Consider the following 22,564-nt stretch of genomic DNA (forward strand, 5'->3'; position numbering starts at 1 on the left):
TAGGCACACAGTTAAACTCCCACGTGTGGCAGCCACTTAGCCTTAATGAACCCAGAGGTCCGCCACATGGGTAAGTGGCAAGAAGAAACCCTGTATATGTCGTGCATCTTAATTACCAAGAAAAGTCCCCGCTTAGTTGCATATTAATGATCAGAAAATGACTGCAACGTTTTTCCTTCATTTCCTTCAGTGATGATTGAGGAACTGAGGCTCTGAAGACACGATGTGTCGCTGGCCTTAAAATCACGCCGTGCGCACAGTGGGGCCAGCCCGCTGGCCTTGCTGGGAGTTGTCTGAGTTAATCTCCAGCCAGGGCCATGGGGGTCAAAGTGCACACTTCGGGAGGCTCTGCTGGCTCCAAACAGCACGACCCGGGGGCAGCCCTCCTGGGGAGAGGGGAGGGGGGCGCGGGCCTCACCTTTGGTGGCGAAGGCTTCCGCGATCATCCGCAACCTGTACGGGGCAGCGGCTGTCAGCGGCACGTCGTCGAGGCCCACGCGGGCGTAAATGTTGAGAGCTTCTTTATAGTCTCCTTCCACATAGTTCAACTTGGCCATGATCAGGTTGGATTCTTGTAGGAATTCTGACTAGAAGGAAAAGGAGAGAAAAAAACCATTTTCCTCCGATATTATGGGTGATGCTTTCTCGGGGCTCAGCCATCTGCTGCTGCAGAACCTGGGGGCTCTGCACCCAGAAAATGCGCACGCATGTTCATAACAGTACTGTTCACACCAGCCCCGAAGGGGAAGCCACGCTAATGTCCATCGACTGATGAGTGGGTGAGCAAAACGCGGCCGCACCATGCGGTGGAATAGTACTCAGCCATGATAAGAAGGAAGCGCTGATACATCAGGCTACGACATGGATGAGCCCCCAAAACGGTATGCCAAGTGAAAAAGCCAGTCAGGAAAGGCAACATATTCTATGCCCCCATTTATACGAAATGGCCAGAATGGTCGAATCCATAGAGGCAAAAAGCAGATCAGTGTCTGGCTAGTCCTGGGAGGCTAGGACTGGAAGGAGCCTGCTAATGGTTCCAGGTTTATTTTGGGGGTGATAAAAAAATGTTCTAAAATGAAGGTAATGGTTACCCGACTCCGTGAATACACTAAAGAACATTCAATCGCATACTTCAAATGGGTGGGTTATACGGCATGTGAATTATATTTCAATAAAGCTGTAGCAAAACAAAACGGAAGCCCTGAGGCTCCCCTTAGGTGTCCGGGCTGGGCCGGACTGGGGCAAAAGTGGAGAAATGGTTTATGAACAAAACAGAGAGGCGCTTGTCTCAAAAGGAGAAGCTTGCACAGGCATCCTCGTGTGTCCTGTGCACTGCGCTGGGAGCGAGGCTTCCTAAATTAGTGCAAAAGTCAGGACTGGCTTTCTCTCCGGGGGTGAACTTGACTTGCTGAGCCCTTCGAGCTTCTTAAGGTTACTGACCCGGGGGTCCTCTCCCCAGAGGCTGCGAGCTCCAACTGTGGCAGCTTCTTCCTGTCCAGTCATGAGAGGCTGGCTTCCTGAGGCCACATCCACCAGCCCCACGTGTCTCCCTTCCCCTCCCCCACTCGTAGCAGAGGAAGAAGAGGCCATCCAGCCATCTATATAAGGAAACAGATTTATCATCCTCTCCCCGGCCTTCTCCTTGGAACCCAAGCTATACAAGGCGAGATTTTTCAGCTTATGAGGCACATATTCTGTAACCTATAACTGTGACCGGGTAGACAGCATGCAGGTAACCAGCCAGAGCACGGCGAAGCGGCTGTTTCAGCCAGGGCGACCCACTTCCGGGCATTTCCTGAAAGGGATGGAGAGGACGGGGCGGGGGGGGGGGGGGCGGGGGGCGGGGGGTGCTGAGTGAAGGTGAGATGAAAGGGATTCCAAAGAAGCAAGAAAGGAAAAATGGGAGAGGGGAAGGGAAGGCCGCGTATAAACAGAAAACAGGGTAGATGAATAGCAGGGCAGTGCTTAAGGCTTCCTGTGCCGTAAGGACTAGGGTCGCCGCTCAGGCGGAGGGAAGTTCCTGTCCTTGTCCCCTCCCACGGCGGCAAGGTACCAGGTCTGCAGTCACCCCGCCCCCACCCCCGTCTGCAGCCCCACACAGCTCTAGGCCAGAGAGGCCTGGGGACGTTCGTGGGCCTCACATGTTCAGGCAGGAAACTGTACGGTAAGTGGCACTCCTGATAAACGTCTTTTCTCTCTTTCCTGCAGTGGAACAGGGTGTCAGGCTGAGCTCTGGGTCATATATGACGACTTAATTCAAGCACTGGAGAAGATCAGTGTTATTTTTCAGGGTAATGCATCATTGAAGCCTCTCATCAGAGATACTCTACTGGGCCAGAAGCCCCCACAAGGTGGTCAGCCAGCCTAGGGGTTGACCCACCAACTGCACAGGGAGCTGGCCTGCTTCCAAGAAGACAAGCCACGGCAACGGAGACGTGGTCCAGACGTCGCCCAGTTCGTCCATGGGGATCACCCCCAACCACACAGCTCAGGGGAGATGGAGCCAGCACTCCGCACTGCCCCACCCTGTCCCAGAGACCCACGGTACCTTGAGGTTCCCCCGGTCCAGGGCGGCGGTCAGATGCTTGCGGACCTCAGTCAGCTGGGGTCTGGGGCCTCGGGGACTGGCCCCCTGCCGCAGAGGGTGCTCCTTCAAGTACTGCTCCAGCTTCGACTCCCCGAGGAGGAGTTCTGCCATGTCATCTGTGAAGAACACAGAGAGAGCTACAGGGGGTGAGGAAGGGCCAGTGTGCTGGGAATCCCCCAAAGGCCTCGGGACCACCACCCCCTTGCCCCACGCCCCCAGCAAGGCCCTTCGAGAACTTCATAACTGAGTCCAAGTAGGCGCCACCTTACAGCGAACTTGTGTTCATTCGTAAAGAATGTTCCGGTAGTGTGTACTCAAACAGGTAGTGGCTCAAGCATCCAGTCATTTATTTACTTTGTCATCTATTTACTGAATCTAGAAAGATGGATACATTTTAACACAGAGCGAGCTCAAGTTGAGTAGGAAAAAAAACACAAAGTTGTCTTAGGATTTATTCAGTATGATCCTTACAAAACACACACAAGGCCCAACACTACGCCTTTCCAAGAGAGAAATCTCCTAGCCCGTGTTCTGTGGCCTCAGACGTGGATACGAGCCAGCAGAATGCCTTGTACAGTCAGATTCTTAAAACGAGTTTGTGTCAAATGACCTAAATGCATGCGGTCTGTGTTTGTCTAGAAGTCAAGACCAGGCAGACACTGCTATCTGGGAATGTTTGTGGAAAGGCTTTATTCCTAAGAGGATAATACTTATAGTTATAACTTCGTTAGTGTCTGTGTGGCCTCGTTATTTAGAATACAAAGCTCGCTCCGGCCACGGCTCTGTGGAATCCACACATCCAGACTATTCTGAATAAACCCAAACAATTCATACACCAGCCTGAACACTGTCTATTTCTTTCCCTGTTGGGACAGAACATAATTGCATTAAAATATAAAAAGCAGCTTTAAAAAGGTCTGGAAGGATATACGTCAAACCCACGGTCATTACTGCTGGGGTACAGGAAGAACCCCAACTGGGGTTAGCTGTTGAAAGAGACTTTAGCTTCATCTTTAACTTTCTGGTATCAGAAAAAAGAACAGGTATGTCTCTTGTTTGTGCAATCTAAAATTAACAAATTCTGGGACACAGGTCCGACTCTGAAGGCTGAGAGCCGTAACAGGAACCCTTCTGATTCCTCTGGTCAGTGCCCCAAAGCTGCCGGGTCTCTGTTCTCAGCAGCATCTCTGTGTGTGTACTGGGAAGCCAAAAATAACCTTTTAGAGATGAGACCTTGGGTCCCGGGAGGAGCTAAACAACACCAAAACAAGGCCGAGAACTCGAGAGTTCTTTAGTTGTCCAAGAAAAAAAAAAAGCCAATAGCCTGCAGGCTGAGGAGAGCATCGCAAGGGACCCACAGCGGGTCCTCCGCCAGAAGACAATGAAGCGAAGTCTGCAGAGGGGACAGGGACACAGAGTGCAACCCAAGTGGACTGGACCCCGGGAAACACGCCCACCAGTCAGGGATGACGGCACGAGGCAGCATCCTCCCAGAGGCGAGAGCCCTTCCTGAGAAGGAAAAGCAGCTGATAGGGAAAGCCAGGGCTCAGGGACGAAGGCCTGACGGGGAGCATTAGCGCCTTCCCACAGACGGCACTAAACGCTCACAAGAATTACGGTTACAGAAGTGACTGTTGTGAACCAACGCGAAGCAAAAACATGTCGAACCCCGAGAGGAGCTTCGGAGGGCCATGTCCTTGTGTACTAAGACACGGTAATATGTGTTTAAAGAAAAACAGCGACAACATGACACCGATCTTGTCAAAACGCTACTGGACTCTTTTAAGAAGTGATATCACATAGCGAAGTGTTCATCTGGAGTTCAAAAATTCCTCCAGAGTCACTTTAGCGTCTTTTTTCCCAGGAATACTCATTAGTACCTTATTTTTAAATAGAGCACTACTGTCCAACAGAAATATATTCAAGCCACATGTTATTTTTAAGCTTTCGGTAGGCTGCATTAAAAAAGAAACAGGTGAAATGAATTTTAGTAGTATATTTTATTTAACTCAGTCTCTCCACAATATTATCAGCTTAACGAGTAATTGATATTTTAAAACTATTGAGATATTTTACCGTCGTTTTTCATGATAAGTTTTCCAAATCCAGTGTGTATTTCACATTTCTAGCACATCTCAATTCAAACCCGCCACATCTCAAGTGGCCAAGGGCTACGCGCAGCTAGTGGCCGTCACCTTGGATGACAGCATGATCTCTGTTTATAAAAGTATGTCAATTTATCTTCAGGTCCATCTATGTCCCTAGAAAGATACCTAGCATGATTATCACTAGAGTAAATTGTAAAACTTTCTGAATGATAGGATTTGGGATAATTTTTAAATTCTCATCTTTGTCATGTGAATTATTTTTATTGAGTAGAATCATTCTATATTACTATTAGAAAAAAGAACTCTTCTTTTAAAACTGGACATACACAAGTCGGGACATAGCGCTCACTTCTGAGTGGTAAGACTATCGGTACATGTTGGATTTCTTTTCTGTGTGTTTTAAATCCGCCCCCTCCCCCCCCCCCCAAATAAAACAAAACACAACAGGTTCAGAGTCCTAGACTTAAATCCCTGTATGGCACTCTGTGACTTTGCCCTATGATTTAACCTCAGCGTCTGGGGGTAGGGGCAATTCTAAGAAAGTCCCTCTGCACGCCTGAGCTAAGGATTCTTCTTTCCCCATTACTCACCATTAACCCCCATTATTCCCCATTATTCTGCGTGGTCCAGCATTAGTCCCCGCCCCTTTGATCACTGCCCTCCTGCAGACTCCTCTGACCTTGCATCTGAATGTGGCTGCCCTGAGCAGGATCCCCAGCCAGGCCAGGGAGCAGAAAGGACAATAGATCAGGACCTCTGTTACGTGCAACTTCTTTCTAGCTATGGGAGGGTGGCACGTTACTTACCCTCTTAAAGCATCCATTCCCCCCTTTTATACAATGGGGACAATACTGCAAACATAAGCAAGATTGTGGACTAGGACTAATGAGTTCTAGGGGGAAAACACTGTGGCCTGGAGGGACCACACCTTTCCTCTGAGCCTGAAAGAAGCAGCAGGATCTGGACCGGAAAAGAGGAGAAGGAAGGACAGACCAGGCTGAGGGAACGGCAGAGCATGAGAAAGGAGCGAAGGCAAGGAAAGCACACAGAGCCAGGTGGCTGGAGAGCAGGGTGTGGCTGGTTAAGGCAAGAATGGAGAGCAGAGCGCCTGGACCTGATGGGCCCCCCGCCCCCACCTCCCTACTCAGCCCCATCGCCACAGGATGATGCCCAAAGCCCTTGGCTTGGGAGACAGGTCCTGGCCAAGTTCACTGCACGGGCCCGTTTCACTCCTCCAGCGTCTGGAATGCTCTGGAACCCTGGGAACACCAACTGCTCACTATTACTCGGTAAGTACCTACTGGTCGTTCAAGCACTTCCCCCACATGGCCCAGCCCAAGCCACCCCCAGATGCCCCAGGAACCTTGAGCAATCCAGCCTAGGGGAGAGCACAGCTGGGTGTTTCAGAGCTGCAGGTGGAGCAGAATGGGAGAAGCCCAGCTGTGCAATGGGGAGGAAAGGGCTCTGGCCTCAGGCAGCCCTAGGCTTGAATCTCAGAGCCTTTGCTCACTAGCTGTGTGGCACTGAGCAAGTGACCTTACCTCTTTGAGCCTTAGTTTCCTCACCCGGCTACTGTGAAGATTAGAGATAATATCTGTAATGCGTACAGTCCAGAGAAGGTACTGAACAAAGGTTAGTTACTATTACTGTTATTTTCATTCATTTGGGACTTCGCTATTTCCCAGAACGTTTATGTTGGCTCTAGCGGAGCCAGAGAGCTCTGAGACACAATCCCTGGGCTCAGGGGCCTACAGTCCAGCAGCAGGATATGAACGCTGTGCAGCGGTCATGACTAGCCAAGTCACGCCGGCTCTTAGTAAATGCCACGCAGTGTGCTTAGCAGTGTCTGTCATCCCGTTAGTCCTCCAAACACCACCGGGGCATTGATGCTGTTAACACCCCACCTCACAGGCGGGGAACCAGGCATAAAAGGTGCAGCGACATGTTCAAGGTCACAGAGCCAGCCTCCCCTGGAGCTGGGATTTGAACCCTACACCGTCCCCCCCAGCCTCCCCAGTGTGCTAGGCGCAAGCCATGAAGAGAAGGGGCCAGGCTTCCTTCCCAACCAGCATGTGACCCCAGTCAAGCCGCTAACCCCTCCACGACAGGGCCCGTCAGGCAGTTTCTAAGTCTCCCTCCCGCTCCACCTGCTGGGATTCTCAGGTGACAGGAGAGAGGAGGGGCTCAGGGATACCCTGGGCTGGTTTTTGCCTTTCCCACGGGCATTTTGGGGGGTTTAAGTGAGGCTGCAGAAACCAGCTCCCCAGTGAGTTACAGAGGGGTAAAGCCTGAAGCCATGGAGAAACCATTCCTGGGAAACTTGGCAAAGAAGAGCACAGGACTTAGCCTCCAGAAGGGGCCTCTGGTCCACTGGTTCATCTCCAGGCAGACAGTCCCCAATCCCGTAAGCCTCTCAGCTGGCACAGCTCAATGCCCAGGTGGCCTTGGCCTCCTTGATCTGCCCCCAGGGAAGGGGGGGCTGTGGTCTTTGCCCCTGGAGGTGACTGCCCCTTCCTCATAGCCTCCTCCTCTGCAGGATAAGCAGCTGACACACAGAAATTTGATCAGACGATGGAGAAAAAAACGTAGGGTTTCTACTCTATTCCAGGGAGTACTTGATATCAAAACAAAAAATCTCCACCACTTGGTTCATATGTCAATAGAGAAGCATTTAGGTCTATTCATGCCATTCCTGCCGGGGCCCCAATCCAAGAGGGAAAAACAAACCCCTATTCAAGTAGGAACTGGTTCTTCAGTGTCCCCTTTGTTACCCAGCAAAGACGGCCAGGCTCTCCATTTCCTAGTCTCAGTATGACCTCGGTGAATTTCAAGCTCGTTTATTTGCCTTCTTCTAAGTCACAGGTAACTTAACGTTCGCGGGACTTGTCCTCCCTCCGCCCTGCTAAGAGTGTTGCTAGGAGTATACATTGGTATGAGCGTCTACAGAGGGCAGTTTAGCGATACCTGTGAAACGATTTCTGTGCCTGTACCGTCCGACCCAGAAATTCCAGTTTTGGCAGCTCGCCCCGCAGTATGTGCAAGTGTGAGCACAAAGATGTACACACGGGAGTGTTTACTACGTACGGCCCTACTGTAATAGCAAAGGACAGAAACGACGACAAGGGACTCGTTAAACGGATTAGGGTGTACCCCGTGCAATGGGACACAGTGTACCCCTTAAACAAAGGGAGCAGACCTACACACAACTCCGTGCTGGCTGGATCGCACAAATGCCCCCAGGTCTTCAGGCCTCCCTGAGGCCGCACGCTTGGTGGCCTCTCTCACTGGCCCTAGATATGGCCACGTGACTTGCTCTGATCGACGGGACAGTGGTAAACCTGATGCCCGCAGAGCTTGGGAAAAGGCCTTGCCCACATCTGCTTCCCTGCTTCTCTGTGACCGCCATGAGAACACGCTCGGGCTGGCCTGGGCTGGGCTGAAAGGCCACATGGAACAGGCTGAGTCATCTCGGCCAAGGCCCAGCCAGGTAAGAGAGCCCAGCCGAGGCCAGCAACGTCACCGAGCTGACCCACAGCTGGCTGCAGATGCACAAACGAGCCCTGGCAAGCCCCGAATCATGAAAAATAATAAAAGGTGGCTGTTTTAAGGTGCTACATTCTGGAATGGTTTGTTACACAGCAATAAATAACAATCTCGGAGAGAGGGAGACACAAACTAGGATATCCAGTATATTACTATTGTGTATAAAAAAGAAAAACCCACATCGGACTTTCGCATAAGTGTACAGATACACAGAGTATTTCTGAAAGGAGCCCCAGGAAAGTCCTGAGTGGCTCTTTGTGTGGAAGGGGGCGAGGAGACATGGAGATAATGTAGGAGATAATGTACTTTTCACTGTGTACCCTTCTGTATGATTTGAGTTTTATTACCATGTACAATCATTACCTAGACAAAACAACCAGTTAATTTAAAAGGAACAAGATGGCCCATGTTGCAGCGTGCTCCGAATGGTCACCCACAGAGGGGTTCACGCAACCCAGTCCGCCAGCTCAGAACCCAGTGCAACAGTTTTAAGTCTGAGGTTGCTACCTAGAGCATCTCACACTCTCCCTGGGCCGCCAGCCTCTCACGTACACACTCTGCAGGCCCTCAGCATCCTTCCCAGGCTGTGGCAATCTGTCACACCTGACGGGGCCTGCCTGGGCATACTGTATCTTCCGCCCTCCTCCTGCCAAAATCCCAGGCATCATTTGAGATGCATTTCAGGGTCACCTTGGGGAAGCTGTGCCCAGCTCTCTCGGCCAAGCTGATCGTGTTCCTCATGGCACTTCGCACACTCGCTCATCGGCGAGCATTCATTCAGCACCTGCTAGCTCCAGGGACCGAGAACAGTGAACAAGACAGAGGAGGTCTCTGTCCTCACGGAGCTTACACTTCTAGACAGGTGAGCCGAAGAGACAAACCAGGCACGGGCCAGACAGTGGCAAGAGATGTGCAGAGAACTAACATGATAGCGACTGGGTGGCTGCTTGAGACTGGGTGGCCAGATGAGGGAAACAGTCTCCAAGGACACTTGAATGACAAGACTGGGTCCGCCAGGCCAATGGCTGGGGAAGGAGCATTCTCCCAGCTCGTGGAGGCCCTGGGTGGGAACACAGCTGGCGTGGCCGGCGCGGCTGGAGCTGAGGGAGCGGATCGGGGTGGGGCTGGTTGGGGGGGGCGGGGCGCGAATGTTCTCATGGGCTGTGGTCAGGCTTGGCATTCATTCTTAGGGCGAGTGGAAGTCTTTGTGGGGAGCAGGTAAGAAGGGGGCTTAAATGATCTGATGTAGGTTTTGAAACGCTCCCTGTCTGAACTTAAGAATGGAGCCAGGAAGAGGCAACAGCAGAAACAGAAATTTACTGCAGTGGTCTGGCCAAAGGCGACAGCCACTTAGACAAAGGGGTGAGAGGTGAAAAAACGGTGTAGAAAGAGAGAAGAAGACTGAGGGAGGACAGAATGGACGTAAAACGAACAAGACTTACTAACGGATTAGATTGGAGGTGCACAGACAGAATTAGCCACACACCCCTGCCCCCCACCCCCGAAGATGTCTACGTTCTAATTGCTGGAACCTGTGTCTACGTCACTTTGCATGGCAAAAGGGACTTTGCAGGTATAATTAAGGATCTCGAGATGGGAGGATCACCTGGGCGGGCACGCTGGAGGGGCAGTCAGAGGAGCGGAGGTGGCCACGGAAGCAGGAGTCGTCACAGAGACCAAGCGGAGAAGGCTAAACCGCTGGCTTTAAAGATGGAGGAGAGGGAGAGCCCACAAGCCAAGGAATGCAGGCAGCCCCGAGCAGCTGCAAGAGGCAAGGACACAGAGCCCTCCCCAAAAGGACCGCAGCCCTGCCGGCGTCCGGTTTCAGCCCGATGAGACCCACGTCCAACTCCGACCTCCAGAACTGTAAGAGAACCGATGTGTGTTGTCTTCAGCCAGTACATCTGTGAGACGCTGTTACAGCAGCAATAGGAAACCAAGGCACTGAGGATGCGGAAGGAGAGGGTTTAGAGGTGAGCTCTGGAATTTAGATCGCACGGCGGCGTGAACGGTGGTGCCGTTTTGCCATGTCCTGAGCTGGGGAGGAATAAAACCGAGCATTCTGTTTCGACTAAGTTAAGTGGCGTGTGACAGCCACGTAGAGAAATTGAGTCAGTGGGTGGAGGTCCGGATCAAGGCTGGCAGAGACTGGGCAGGAAGGACTAGGGAAGAAAAACCAAGACCGTGCCAAAGAGACTGAGATTAAGAGGTTTCCAGAAAGAGAGAGCGATCGAGCGGGTTAAAAGCAACTGGAATATCAGGAGAGAGAGGAGCCCAAACGTGACCGTGAGATTTGGCAACATCAGGGGGTGACCTTGACACGGGGAGTCTGAGGGACGCACAAGGGATACGACAAGCCCAACTAGAACAGGTGGGGGAGACGACGATTCTCCGAGAGGCTTCGCTGAAGAGGAACAGAGAGATGGGGCAGGAGTTAGGCTGCACTGGGGGTCGGGCAGGTTCTAACAGGAAAGTCTTGGGGCCCCTGTGCCTCCCGAAGGGGGTGGTCCAGCAAAGACAGAGACGGAGACTTTACCCAGGAGAGAGAAGAGGTGGCTACAGTGGCGAAATCCCGACAAGGCAAGAACGGAAGGGACCCTGAGCAAAGGCGAAGGGGGCTGCTGGCCTTCGAAAGGAACCGAAACCTACAGGCGGCGACAGACTCCCGACGCGGCGGTGGGAAACTAGCAGGTTTCTCAATTCGTTTCTATTTCGTCAAGGAAATATGAGGCCGGGTCATGAGCTAGGAGGAAAAGGGTGGCATTCGGAGGATGTAAGCAGTCCAGGGTGAGAAAGGAACATCTGAAAGACACTTTGGAAAGTGGGAATGCAGACATACTGGAAGAGTGGCAGTGCCCTTGAGGTCACTGGTCACCAAGTGCGAGCGGCCAGCAAGGCCGACGGCTTTCCTCCAGCGGCGGACGGCTGCTCAGCCGCACGCATGGGCGGCAGAGAGCTGGGGGTAGCCAGGGCGGAGGCCCTGACGAGCCGTAGGGCGGAGAAGGGAAGGGCACACACCTCAACTGGAACATGTACACCAAGTGTCCCCACACCTGTTCCAAACTGTAAGTCACATCATGTCACCCCTCCCCTCGAAACCCTCCAAGGCCTCCCGGCTCGCCTGGAAAGCCAAGATCGTCTTAAGGTATCACCGGAGCTCTCTTATCTCCATCCTGTCCACTCATATTCAGGCTCCACCCTGACTGCTCGGCACACAGTAGGTGATCCCTACACATTCCTGGAATGAGCCAGTCAGTAAGTGTGTCTTCTGTTCGTGGACGGGGCCCAGCCGAGCCCCTCGGTGTCCCGAGACTCGGCACCTCCCTGGGGTGCCTGGCGCACAGTGGGGGCTTGACTGTCGACGGAGACCCAGGCTTTCACACTTCTGCCTCAGGCCCCTTTTTGTTCCCCCGCCATGGCCTTTGTTTAAATTGTGACCCAGTTCAGAGGACCTGGCTGTTTGGAACTCTTGACCGAAAGGCAAAGACGGCAAAAGTCGAAGACTGAAAAGCTCAGAAGATGGTGGCAGAAATGATACTCTGGGAAAAACTCGGTAGTCGGGGGGCAGGCCTCATGCCAGAGCCTCCTCCCCATGTCCACATACAACGCAGAAGCTGTAAGGACAGGATGGGAGAGTGACGGTAATTCCACTGCGCTAGCAGAACAGATGAGGACATTAGCCACACACACACACACACAACTTCCCCTAGAGAAACCCAGCTTAAGGAAAAAAAAAAAGGTAACTTAAAATTCATTAGCTTGGAGTTGGTCTGGCCTGAACCCAGAGCTCAGAAGTGCAGGAAGTGACTCTAATGGGGCATGGGATGTTATCAGGCCAGCCCAAAGGCTTGGAAATGGCTCTTTCAGGAAGCCAGTTCCACACAGACAAGTTAAATGCACAGCCTCACGGTCAGCAAGCATCTCTTAAAGATGGAAAGCCCAGGTCCAGTCCCCGCCCTCAGGAAGAACGGTCTTAGGGGAGACGGGGGCCACCGAGTCCTGGCACAGTGGTGTGGAAAGACCACCAGGGACACTTGGAGGGTGTCAGGAGCAAGTGAGGTCTGAGCTAAGCCTGAGGAATTTCTCCAAGTGAGATTCCAGGCAGAAGGGAGACTGGACACAACTGGGGTGTGTGTGTGTGCGTGTGTGTGTGTGTGCGTGTGTGTGTGTCTGTGTGTGTGCTGGGGCAGTGAGATGGCTAGCGCGGGGAGGGGGCGGCTGAGAAGGGCCCAAGACTCGGTGGAGCACTAACTCCCCTGGCCTGGTGGGCCAGGGAAAGAAAAGTCGCATTTCCTGCAGACCCCTGGGCTTGGCACCCCTGGCAGCATTGCTGCCTCACCAGCCGGGCCCTCCTCCAAGGCTGGCAAACTTGAGAGAAAACACTGCTTCTTGTTAGCTGTAGAACCTGCAAGAGCCAAAGAGAGCAGCTCCTCAAGGTGCCAGGGCTCACAGCAAAGGGACTGAGCCGGGCCACGTGTGAGGAGAAAAAGAAAGACAAAGAAGGGCAGCAGAGGGGACCCAGCGGGCCCCCCTGGGAAGGGCCGCGCAGCAGGCAACCACCCTGCAGTTGCATGAAACACAGGAAGAGAAGGCCACGGGCGGTCAGTTGGCCCCAACGGCAACCGATCAGCCGAGATTCACCCAGAGCCCCAGCAGGTAGGGCCGTGGACAGTCGCCCTCGGGATGACACCTGGACTCTTACAGGTGAGACCGCGCCTCAGGCGGACACTCTTTCCCACAGGCCTCCATAGTCCTTGTCCCTCTCCCGCTCCGGCCCTGACCACACGTCTCTGTGTACTAGACTTCAGCATGAGGATGGTCTTAGCGATCACCGCGGTCCAGGTTCTCAGGATGGGGGCTGGCACACAGCAGGTGCTCAGCGGGTTTCTGATGAATGAATAAATAAATCCAAGTTAACTGCTCAAGGGCAGAGGCCAAGTTGTTCATTTAACAATTGAATACCTACTGTGTGCCAAACATTTGTTATTGGTGCTTGGGATTTAGCAATGAACAGAAGAGTGGAAAAAAATCTTTGCCTCATGGGGCTGACAGCCCAGTGGTCTCGTTCGCCTTTGTGTCCCCATTACACAGCACAGCACCCCCACGTCCATCCCGGGCTTGCTAAAGGGCTGAATGAATGGCTGGAAGACGAAGACTGGAGAGTCTGTCAGACCTGGGCTGGAGCCCTAGTTCTGCATCTGCTAGTTCTGTGACTCAGCTAATACGATGCGTCCCAAGTTCGGGCCTTAGTCACAGCTCGGCATGACAGTGGCCCCACCCCCACCCCAGGACATATCTTTGCTGTCCTTGCTTATCCTTATCCTGACCACTTCCTCTGCCCCTGTAGAAGGCTGAGTATCTGGACCCTCCTTCCGCACACAATACTCCAGATTCAGGCCGGCTGCTTCTGATAATGCTGGTGCTGGAAATTGCATTATCTCATTGAGTCCTTAAAACAACTTCTAAGATAAAGAGCGAGGCCCGGAGAAGGGAGAAGCTGAGTAAATCTCCCATGGCCAGACTAGCAGCAAGTGGCAGACCTGAGATCTGAACCTGGGTCTGACATGGCAAGAGTCCACGGCCTTCTCCTGCACCGGGGTTCCTTTCCTCTCTGCTAAAATTCCTCCATCTACCTAACAGGGTGAACTACCGTCCTGCTGTCCAGGACTGAGGGAGTCCCTGGGATGCAGGTATTTCAGTGTTAAAACCAAAAACGTCTCATGCCACTTAGGATGAGTCAGTCACCCTACAGCCACACTCTGCCCAACATCTTCCTTCCGTTTCTCTGCCAAGCCTGGTCCATTGCTGCATAAGCCCACTCTGCCCTGAGACCTCCAGGAACCCAGGTGCACCTTGTATCATTGGAAGTGATGCTATCATTGTTCTCCCCAGGCTGTGGGGTGAAATTCTGTTCTCCTCCTTGGACAATCATGGTCGAAGTGTGGTCCTGGAACTCCCTGGCTACAATCACCTGGGTACTAGTTAATAACCCTGCTTCCTGGACCCCAACCCCACCAAGACCTCCTGAAGCAGAAGCTAGGGCCCTGCGTGGGAATCTGGGTTGCTGATCAGCCCCCCGGAGACTCAGCTGCCCAAAGGTTGAGTGAGTGAGTGCCCTGAGCTGTAAGTTTCCTGTGGCTGGTGAGCTGCTCACTCTATTTCTTTGGGTGCAGGGCCCCCCACACAGGAGGTGCTTATTAAATGCTAAGGTTCATGGTTGAGGGCAGGAGCTTCACACCCTGCCCGATGACACAGATCAACTGAAGCTCAATATAAAAATGCAGAGTCCCAGCCCCCATCTGACACCCCAGAGGAGAGGTCCGGGAATTCATGCTGCCCAGTACTACTCGGCATGAGACCGTGGTGGACCAGCGCCATCAGCATTGCCCGGCCCAGACCTGCTACATCTAGAAGTAGGGCAATCTGGGTTCTAAAAAGCCAGTTTGGTGATTCTGCAGTCGAAAGAATAATGGAACTAGAGTCAGAAGTGGGTGAAAATCCGGCTCAATGAACAGCCTCCAGCCTCAGTCTCCTCATGCCCTGCGTGGAAATTACGCCCCCCAGCCCCATCCTCATGCAGTCGCTGTGATGACTGACCAATCTGTGTAAAAAAGTTCATGCTCAGGTCCCGGCACACAGCAGAGGCTCGAGAAGTGCTTATTCATTCTTCTTCCTACTGACACCATTTTAACACCTGTGAAGTCAAGAAAATTAAGGTTTCAGAGGATCAAGTGACGTGTGCGAGGTCACTTGGAGGGGAAATGCCTGGGGATTCTGACTCCACGTCTGGTAGGCCTCCGAAAGGACCGAAAAACATCTGTTCCGCCTAGTTCTGGCACCTCTGCCACCGCCACGTTTGATGAACAGGGACAGACAAACCCAGAAGGCGGAAGGGGCTCTAGCCATGCCATTAAGGTTCCTGTGGCTTGTGGCTTCTCTTCGTATTTTATGTGGCACTCATCTACTCCATCTGCCAAACACTGCTCATTCTTGTCTTGGTGGCTGATGGAGATGGTTTTAAAAGGTCTCAAAAAACCTTTTCCCTCTTTCTGGCTTCTCAGATGTGAAATATTGGCTTTCGCACAAGTCAAAGGCCTGTAACCCTGCACCATCTGCCAAGCATGAGGTCACCCAAAGGGGCAGGAATCCACCCATGTGAGGTCAAAGCAAAGGCCATCCTTGAATGAGTTCCCAGTGCAAGGCCGCCCGGCAGCTGGGGGTGCTCTGGGTAAGTAAAGAAGTGTACCAGTTAGAACGACGACAACAGCAAGTAACGACCAAACGCCTAACTCAATGTGGCCTCGGTGAGAAGGCATTTATTACCTCACGTAACAGGAAGTCCAGGGAATGTCAGGGAGGCCGTCAGGGCCTATGTTCTTCTTGTCTCTGCGCCACCTCTCTCTGTAGGTCAGCCTCTCGCCAAGGCCGGGTGCCCTCAAGATGGCTGCACCTCCAAGCCTCAAAAACAAACGCTTTCCAGGGGAAGAAAGAGACCCTTCGCTTTCCTTCTTAAGCATGTATGATGCTCTTAAGCATGAGGAAATCTCTCCCGGAAGCTCCTCCCACAGCAAATGCCCCCAAAGTCTCACTGGTCAGAACCAAGGCACATGTTCATGTCTCAACCAATCACAGGCAACGCAGTGGACCCTCTGGGACCGGGCCGCCTACAGTGAAGCGTTGGGCACATGGAGGGGCTGAGAACTGGACAAAATCAGGGCTCAATCAATCAGGATGAGCGGGGGTACAGAATGCTGAATTGACAACCAGGGAGCTTCTGGCTGGCCCCCACTCACTTGGTGCTGGCAGCCCCAGAGGCAAACGCCAGTCCTTGTAGGACAACGCTTCTCAGGGGTAAAGTCGTCACTCCATTCTGGAAGGCCCTCGGCCTTACTTCCTTACCCCTCTTCCGACTGCTCAGAGACTGCCCCCCACTACCCCCGTGAAAGTGTGTGGGGCCAATTCAACACAGCAGCCTAAGGGCTCACTACAGCAGAACCAGGGTCCTCTGTCCTCTAGCGACTGACCACCTTAGTACGGAGACAAGGCAGGTGCCCAGATAGGCGGTGTGGGGGAGGGGAGACAGCCCTGAACTGGGACGTGGGAGATGATAACACCCACCACTCCGAGAAGGCACCTGACGTCCGCTGAGGGTGTATTCCGCACAGGCCCCATGCTAAGCGCTTTTAGGTGTTTTGTTATTGCTGCTTTTTCTTTTCCTTTGGTCCTTATAACCACGCCACAGGTTTGGCACTATTATGACAGGGTCACAATCCCTTATCCATAATTTCTGAAATCCAGAACTCTCTAAAAACCAAAAGCTGATTCTTGTTGCTGTTAACTTTTTGGGCAGCAAAACCTCGAGCGAACCAACATGAGGCTATTTATGGTCTATTTACCCCTTTCGCAATGACTAGCCATATATTTTGATGCAGAAATGCTGACGTGTTTTACTATGAGGTGCTGCCCCGACCCCACTGGGAGTGTCACATCACGTCCGGCAAGTGTACCATACTCTGAAAATGTCTGCATTCTGAAACGTCTGGCCCCGAGGGTTGCAGAAAAGGGATCCTGGATGTGTGTCACCACTGCACGGATGGGGTTCCCCAAGGTGAAGTGACTCTCTGGGGTAGGAAACCACAGAACACTCTTCAAGCTGAAACAACTGAACGCTGGGGCCGGCGCTCTGACCCACTCTGCTAGCTTCTGCCACTCGCTGCTGCTGGCTTCGAGGGAGACGCCGCTCTCTCTGGGCCTGTTTTCCCATCTGTAAGATGGGGGCGGGGTTGGACTAGATCGGTGGGTTTCTAATTTATTTCTTAAGCGTATTAGCCCTCCCTTCAAAGGATACTTTAAGGAAAAGTGTCACTGCTCCAGTGAGTGAGGCCCACCCGGCCACCAAGACCCAAAAGCATGTTCCCAGAGGGGTTCCTTGACAGCACAGTTTCAAAACTGCTATACAGTGTGCTCTGTCAAGTCCCACCTGGTTCTAACAATGTATGTCTGTCTTCTCACAGGTAAAAGCCTTTTCTGTGCAGGAAGGACAGATGGGAGGGATTTGAACCAGACCTTGACAGACAGGTAGGCTCCTGACCTGCGGAGAGGCCTCCAGAGCTGAACAAGAGCACAGGTAGAAGGATGATAAGCAAGGTGAAAGAGAGGGTCCAGGAGGCCCTACGAGCCAAGGTGACAAAGCACGTGCTGGAAAGGTTGGCTGTTCAAGTGAATGAATGTCAGTCATCCTCCTTCCTACCCACTCAGAGCCCGGAATGCCTCTAAATGGGAGCTGGGGAGAAGCTGAGCAGTCCCGGCCCCACTGTGTGCAGCCAGAAGGCCACAGTCCTTCTGCCTTGACTGTAGCAACCACGAGCCCCGACGCCTCGCTCAGAGCCATCCGCGTGTGACTGTCACATAAGCAAATCTTCTGAATCCAAATATCAGGACATGTGGTCTGCCGCAAAGGAGCGTCCTTCAGAGCATACCAGGACAGAGTATCTGAAAGGACGGCTGCCCTGGGAAGGCCAGGATGGGGGGTCACGACGTTCTCGCTGATGTCCTTCCCTACTGAGGGCAGTTTGACTCCCTGGCATCTGCCGTACCCTGAAAATGTCCGAAGAAGCTATTCTGAGCAAGAGTGTCAGCTCTGTACCCCACATGGACTCTCGGTGAAACCTCGGCCTTGTTTCCAAAGATGACCCTGGGGCCCTCCAGGAGGCCCCCCATTCACCAACACACGCCCCTGCCCCCCGCTCTCTGTGAAGACTCCAGAGGCCAGGGTGCCCGGGGAGCAGTCGGGGAGCCCAGCCCACCTCCCGAAGGGGAAGCCTCGGGGCCACAGGCAACAGTGCCGGTGGAGTATCTGCTCTTGGCAAATGCAAGAACTTCACTCCCACTCGATGGTCTGAATACATTTTGCAACCAAACTTTGCCCCAGAAATAATCTTTGTTTCTGGCACCATTCCCTATCTACCCATCACCAAGAGGTAATTAAAATGTCTCAAAATCACACCTAATCAGAAAGGCCACGATCCCTTAAAGGAGAAACTATTATCTGGGGCCCAATTGTTCTACGAGAGCTCGATAACTGAGCTCGTGCCTAAGAAGATTAACAGATGCCGCCTCACATAGGAGTGGCTGTCCGAAGGGGCTGACACAGGCCTCCAAAATGCCTAGTTCTGCCATTGAAATATGTGGGAGTCTTGACTGGGCCCAAGCTCAGGTGTGTCATTTCCAGGTCTCCCGCTCTGTTTTCCTCCTTCCAGCTGATATCCAGGGCTTGGTCTGCCTTGCCCATGGTGACACCGAGTCAGCTGCAGAGAGTGAACACAGGCATTTTACATACACCAAAGTTCACATATATCAACTCATTTCCTCCTCACAGCCACCCTAACGGTGTAGGTAGTATTAACTCTATCTTACTAATGAGGAAATGCAGGCTCTGAGATGTTTAACTGACTAGAGGTCACCAAGCCAAGTATAGGTAGAGTCCAAATTGAGGACCAAGTGTCAGGTCACTGTACTTCCTCACACAATTGTGAATCTCACTGTTCGGAGGTTGGGGGGCAACATTCCAGGGGAAAAGGGCAGCTAAGATGGCCCTCCCAGGGACCAGGATGTACCACTGGATCAACAAAGAGCCAATGTGTGGTTATTCACTGCTACCCTCACCCCCACGTCCTTCCTCAGCCTCAGGACAGGGTACCTCAGACCCCCCTGTGACCATGAATCCTCTGGACACCTTGGTAAGCTACAGAGTCTGATCCTGCTGGTCTGGGGTGGGGCCCGAGGGTCTGCATTCCTCAGATACTCCTAAATGATGCCCACTCTGCCCATCCCCAGACCACACCTCAGGCAGCAAGAGCCTGGGCTCGAGGGGCATTTTCTCCTGCCCCTAACTGGTGTGATCACCCTCTTGCTGGGACTTACCGGAGCCTGGCATATAGCTGCTACACATTTAGTTGTTGTTGTTGTTGTTGTTTGTTTGTTTGTTTGTTTGTTTTAATATGGGAATGATTAAAATAATGACTACGGTGGAGAAAACGGATTTCTGTGCTCCGTTTTCAGCTTGGCATTTGCCCTTTTCTTCCTTATCTACCTCTTGGCAAAACTGTCTGAACCAATTTATCTCAAAGGAGTCAGGCCGGAGCAGCATGCTCTGAAAGTGTCCACGATTTAGAGCCTTAATGGGGAGGCGCTGGCATGCTCCCTTCCCACAAGAGGCTAATGCTGCCGCGTGGGGAGGCGCGCTGCGAGGAGAAGCATTGAGAATGAGGGATTCCTCTGCTCAGAACCCTCCCGCGGCTCCCATCTCACTCAGGGAAAAGCCAACGCCTCAACCATGCGTGACCTTGGAGGCCCCACGCGATCTGGCCCCACCACCCTCTGCCCTCACCAGGCCTCTGCCCTTGAAGTCTCCTCCCTGGAACACGCTTCTCCCCCACTTAGGTCTCATCTCAGACGCTGCCTTCCTGGCGAGGCCTTCCCCAGCTGCCCTATTTAAATCAGGGGCCCCCATGCCCCTCCCCACGCCCAAAGCACCTTTCCTTCTCCCACTCCGTCTTCTTCTAGTAGCGCTTCCCACCATCTGATAGCCAGTAAATTTTACTTAATGATTTTACTCATCTGTCTCCAGGCCCCTTCCCCACCAGAATGTGGGCCTCATAGGGGCAGGGATGTTTGTGATTTTTTTCTCTTTTGTCCACTGATATATCCCCAGTGCCCAAAACAGTGGCTAGCATGTAGCAATACTCAGTATTTGTGGAATGAATGAATGAATGAATGAATGACCTCTCTACTAAGGTGTCAAGCTCTGCAGCGAGCCCTAGGAGTCATTAGCTCCTTTAATCTTCATAACAACCTCTGCAAGGTTAATCCCCACTCTAAGATGTGGACACTGAGGCTCAGAGTGGTTAAGGGACTGGGCCAAGGACACAGAGTTAGGACGTGGCAGGTCCAGGATTCAGACACTGGTCTGGCTGGTTCCAAAGACTGTGCGATTTCCTGCCTGTAGCTGCCTCCAAGGTAACTGTCTCAGTATGACAAACATGACATCTACTCGCTTGCTTTATTCTGAGCAGCGAATGCTTTAGCTTAAGAATTTTGTCAAATCTGCCCAGAACTTGAGGTCTAGTGCACCCAAGAGGGGTCAGGGGAGCTGATGTCCCCAAAGCCAGTAGGAAGTCCCACCACTAGCCCAAGGGAGCCTCCATCAGCCAAAGGAAGGAAAAGACCCTCCTTCAAACACTTCTCTGAACCCCAATGGACAGCCACAATAATTCTGGTTTTGTTTCATATTTTTCTTTGCTGTATTATATATATATATTCCTGAGCAATCTCTGACCTTCAAGTCTGGGTGGCCTTTTGCCATCAGCGGCTTGCTGCTTACCACGTGGGTTATGAGGCAGAAATCTCTCTCTCATGAGTTTCCCAAAACCAAACTTAGACACAGAACCACGGACCACAGTGCCCCTGACAACCCGCTCCCCGCCAAGCCTCATTAATGACTGTGGCTTACACCACAAGGACCAAGCCCCAGGAAGGGTGCAGAGCCTAGGAGGGCCTTGGAGGTGAGTGAGGTGGGCCCATTCCGCCACAAGTCCCTCCACCTCCTCATTTGAGACCACTGTCGTTTGAGTCACCCCTCTTCCCCTACGCCATCATCAGTCACATTACCTTGTCTGTTGTCTTTAAATCACTCATTATCCGAGTTTATTGATTTCCATATTTGCCTACTGGAAGACTGGTCAGTGCTGTTCACCACTATCTATGCCTGGCACAGGTGGGCACACAAATCCTGGTTGAATGAGTAAATAAGCAGGAAACAAGTGGTTCTGAAGGAAAAAATCAGGGGGCTCACAAATGAACTCATGTAATCCTAACTTCAGCCTACTCTGCAGGTGTATGCCCACATAGCTGGGAAGTGGTAAAGTAGATCCAACTCCAAGAAGAAGCGAGAAAATGCTACAGGTAAGGAGAGGAGAAGCAAGAGGAGAAGCTGGTGAGCCTCTGAGGGAGGACAAGGTCAAGCTGCCATGGGGGCCCATGAGACTGAACGCCTTTCCTCCAAATGCTAACTTAACGGAGAGTGCGGTTCGAGCATTTCCACCAAGCTGGGCCCGGGGAGGTCCGTGCTTCCTCCATGCCCCTGGCACAATCATGGCACCTGGAAATACCTGCCCAAAGCACGGCACCAGAGTTGAGAGTGTGCAAAATTAAGTCTTTATTTTGAGGCGCGCCTACCATAAAAGGCGCAAATATAAACCATTCTAGAAGATGACACCGGACACCCATACTTTTGGGTAGTTTGAGATGAGAAGGTTGAAAATAGTGCAGATGCCCTTTCCCGGTGCGGTGCCATTCATTCTCTCTTTCATTCATTTGTTCAGCCAACATGTGCTCACCCAGCCTCACGAAGCCAAAGATAAAATAAGACAAAAACCTCTGCCCCCTCGCCAGTCCGCTGGTGCCCGTAGTTTTGGCGGGTACAAGACAAGCAATTATTAACAATACTTGCTTCCAAAACAAATACGGCCACGTGGAGCTGGGCTCTGAAATGGGATTTTCAGATGCAATGGGTACAAGAATCGATTCAGTCAACAGAGTCGGGGACCAACTCCAAGTACTCAGTGGCCCTCTCAGACCTCTCCCCGGCTAGGCACCAAAGCCCTCACCCGCCCGATCCCATTTCCCAACATTCTTCAACCACATTCCCACCTCTCTCTCAATGTTCTCTTTCCTGACTCAACCTTCTCCCTCACGTTCCCAAACCTGACCTCCCTAGGTCCAGATCTTGGACATCCTACTCTCTGGCCCCCAGGACACACATCTCAACCTGACTTCCACCACCACCCCACACACACCCCAAACCTGAGCTTCCGCCTGGAGCCCTTTGAAGGCCATATGTTTACAAACCTTATTTCCTAGGGCTCTCTGCTCAGGACCCCTATAAATACATCCTGACTCTCTGAGTACACCATACACACACCCCGGAATCCCCCAAACACTCACACCCATGTCCTCAGGAAGCACCGTCCCTCATCACGTCCAACTTCTTAGAACCCCAAGGCCGGCCCGTGACCCCTTGGGATCGCGGTACAGCATTTGAGTCCTTGAGACCCCCTACACCTGACTCCACAGAGGCCAGCCCTGCACGCCCGTCACAAGCCCTCGCCCGCCGGACGCCCCGCCGCGTGCCTCCCGGGGACCCCAGGCTCCTGAGGCCCTGGCTCCGCGCACATCCCCGCCGAGACGCGCTCGCGGCCCAGACGCGCCCCTGCCCGCGCCCCGCGCCCCGCGCCCCGCCGCGCCCGGCGGGGACCGGCCGGCCCGG

General features: G+C 52.7%; 1 protein-coding gene and 1 long non-coding RNA gene across 4 annotated transcripts in view; both read right to left on the reverse strand.

The window, feature by feature from the left end:
* Nucleotides 1-22,564, reverse strand: part of TTC7B (tetratricopeptide repeat domain 7B) — a 213,307-nt gene that overhangs the window by 190,516 nt on the left and 227 nt on the right. For 2 of the 3 annotated variants that reach the window (XM_036218147.1, XM_036218146.1), the window contains exons 2-3: nt 2,549-2,703; nt 419-587 (exon numbers count right to left, since the gene is read on the reverse strand). In XM_036218147.1, coding sequence (XP_036074040.1) covers nt 419-587; nt 2,549-2,703 — 324 coding nt within the window. Of the gene's footprint in view, nt 1-418; nt 588-2,548; nt 2,704-22,564 lie in introns of those variants that run through there. The other variant, XM_036218148.1, reaches the window with a different exon arrangement.
* Nucleotides 15,529-22,428, reverse strand: LOC118600424. Its single transcript, XR_004950084.1, has 2 exons — nt 18,360-22,428; nt 15,529-17,835 (listed from the first exon to the last, which is right to left on the reverse strand). It is a non-coding gene; the product is annotated as an uncharacterized LOC118600424 (long non-coding RNA).

Source organism: Rousettus aegyptiacus, unplaced genomic scaffold (assembly GCF_014176215.1).
Source record: "Rousettus aegyptiacus isolate mRouAeg1 unplaced genomic scaffold, mRouAeg1.p scaffold_m13_p_3, whole genome shotgun sequence".
Classification (NCBI taxonomy): domain Eukaryota; kingdom Metazoa; phylum Chordata; class Mammalia; order Chiroptera; family Pteropodidae; genus Rousettus; species Rousettus aegyptiacus.